The sequence below is a fragment of the Humulus lupulus genome, chromosome 8, assembly GCF_963169125.1.
Source record: "Humulus lupulus chromosome 8, drHumLupu1.1, whole genome shotgun sequence".
NCBI classification, from domain to species: domain Eukaryota; kingdom Viridiplantae; phylum Streptophyta; class Magnoliopsida; order Rosales; family Cannabaceae; genus Humulus; species Humulus lupulus.
The window spans coordinates 16,893,235-16,894,998 of record NC_084800.1 but is presented as its reverse complement, the minus strand read 5'-3'; the positions used below and the strand labels follow the sequence as shown (position 1 = coordinate 16,894,998).

At 35.6% G+C, this 1,764-nt stretch overlaps 1 protein-coding gene across 1 annotated transcript; it reads left to right on the top strand.

Annotated features, from left to right (window-relative positions):
* Positions 1–405: 405 nt before the first annotated feature.
* On the top strand, positions 406–1,229 carry LOC133795081 (uncharacterized). The gene is made up of 2 exons (XM_062232531.1): positions 406–558; positions 1,020–1,229. The coding sequence occupies exons 1-2, from the start codon at positions 406–408 to the stop codon at positions 1,227–1,229; spliced, it is 363 nt and encodes a 120-aa protein (XP_062088515.1).
* Positions 1,230–1,764: the final 535 nt, after the last annotated feature.

Here is a 1,764-nt window from a genome sequence, read left to right as displayed (position 1 = left end):
ACAATATCGGTCTTACCGGAATAAACTACAAAAGTGATTACGTATACTTGCGTAGCCTTAATTTTCGCAACAATAGCTTTTCTTTCTATTACTTCGAAAGTAGCTGCTTTATCTTCAGCCATTCAAATTTTCGATATTCCTTTTTATTTCTCATCAAACGAATGACATCTTCTTCTAGAAATCCTAGCTATTCTTAGCATGATATTGGGGAATCTCATTGCTATTACTCAAACAAGCATGAAACGTATGCTTGCATATTAGTCCATAGGTCAAATTAGATATGTAATTATTGGAATAGAGAGGGGATTTTAGACATCGAAAGGCCCTACTGTTCAAATAATAGAAATAAATAATACATTAAAGGATATGTTTTGGCATGAATTAGATTTATGAGATAATATAATTATGGAAAAAGCTATACCAAGAAGTGATTCACGTAAGAATAGACATACAGGTTCATGTAAACGAAGAAGCAATGTCACTCGATCATTATCAAACTGGCTGCAACCTTTTTCTGTCTTTGAGGATCCCACCAGAGTGCCTTCAGTAAATGTCTTGGTAGAAGATATGATTTCTTGGAATTGAGGTTTATTCATTTTTAAATGATTTCGTAACTCAAGCAGAAATTTCCTTACCTGTCCAATTTCTAATGAATCAAGATAATTGTTCGTTCCGGTATAAATAGTGATTATCTGTTCTTCCACCGCAAGGGGGGCCGATTGAGATTAAGGGGTTGTTGTGTAACAAATGCATAATGTCCACTGCAACGTCCATGTATTTCATCATCAACTTGATGAATTAATTTCAAGATATACAATTTTCCTATTATAACAAGTTGCTCAAAAGGATCCCCCGTTCTTCCACAACGATGCTGTCCATAGATCAAATTATTTTGTGGATTAGATTTCACTTGTCTGTCTACGGCTCCTTTGGTGTGCTTGAGGTAGAATTTTTGTATAAATGTATTGCCATCTCCATGAGATTCATAGTTGCATTACGTATACCTTCTTTGTTTGTAGACAAATCGGATTCGGAATTGTTTTTCATTCCAAGGCATAACTTGTATCCATGCGCTTCATATTTGCCTAAAGTTCGCTCGTCGAAATATGGTTTTCAAATTAAGTTCCGAACTACTGGATGCTTCCAAAGGGAGTGGCGATGCCATACGCAAACAGGAAGAGACTCATAGAATGACAGGGGCAAATAGAGCTTTTGCACATTTTCGTTAATCCATGAACATGATCTAATCTATATAGACACATAGACTCATGGAACCATACATCTCGATCGGAAAAGAATCAATAGAAAAATAAAGAATCGGAATTGATCGATATATTTCCCAGATTAATAGGAAGGTTGCTTAATCGGAAGGAATCAGAATTTTTCTTCTATGATCGATCGGTATAAACATCAACAACTTCGAATTGGATTAGTTTCTCCTCAAAAAATAAGTGCTTAGGCCAAAAAAATCCTATTTATTCCATAAGGACTTATTCGATCTAATTGTACCGCGTAATCTTTTAAAAGGCGTTCTTGGTGATTTATTTCAGCTCCATGCTTTCTCGCCTTTGAATCAAAATTCAATCAAGTAGTCTTGCTCTAGCCTTTTTGGGGGTTATTACTTCCTTGGTTGCTCGACACATGTACTCTTTACCTGCTTATGCATTCATAGCACAAGACTTTACTACTCAAGCTGCTTTATATACTCATCACCAATACATTGCAAGATTCATTATGACAGGAGCTTTTGCTCACGAAGCTATA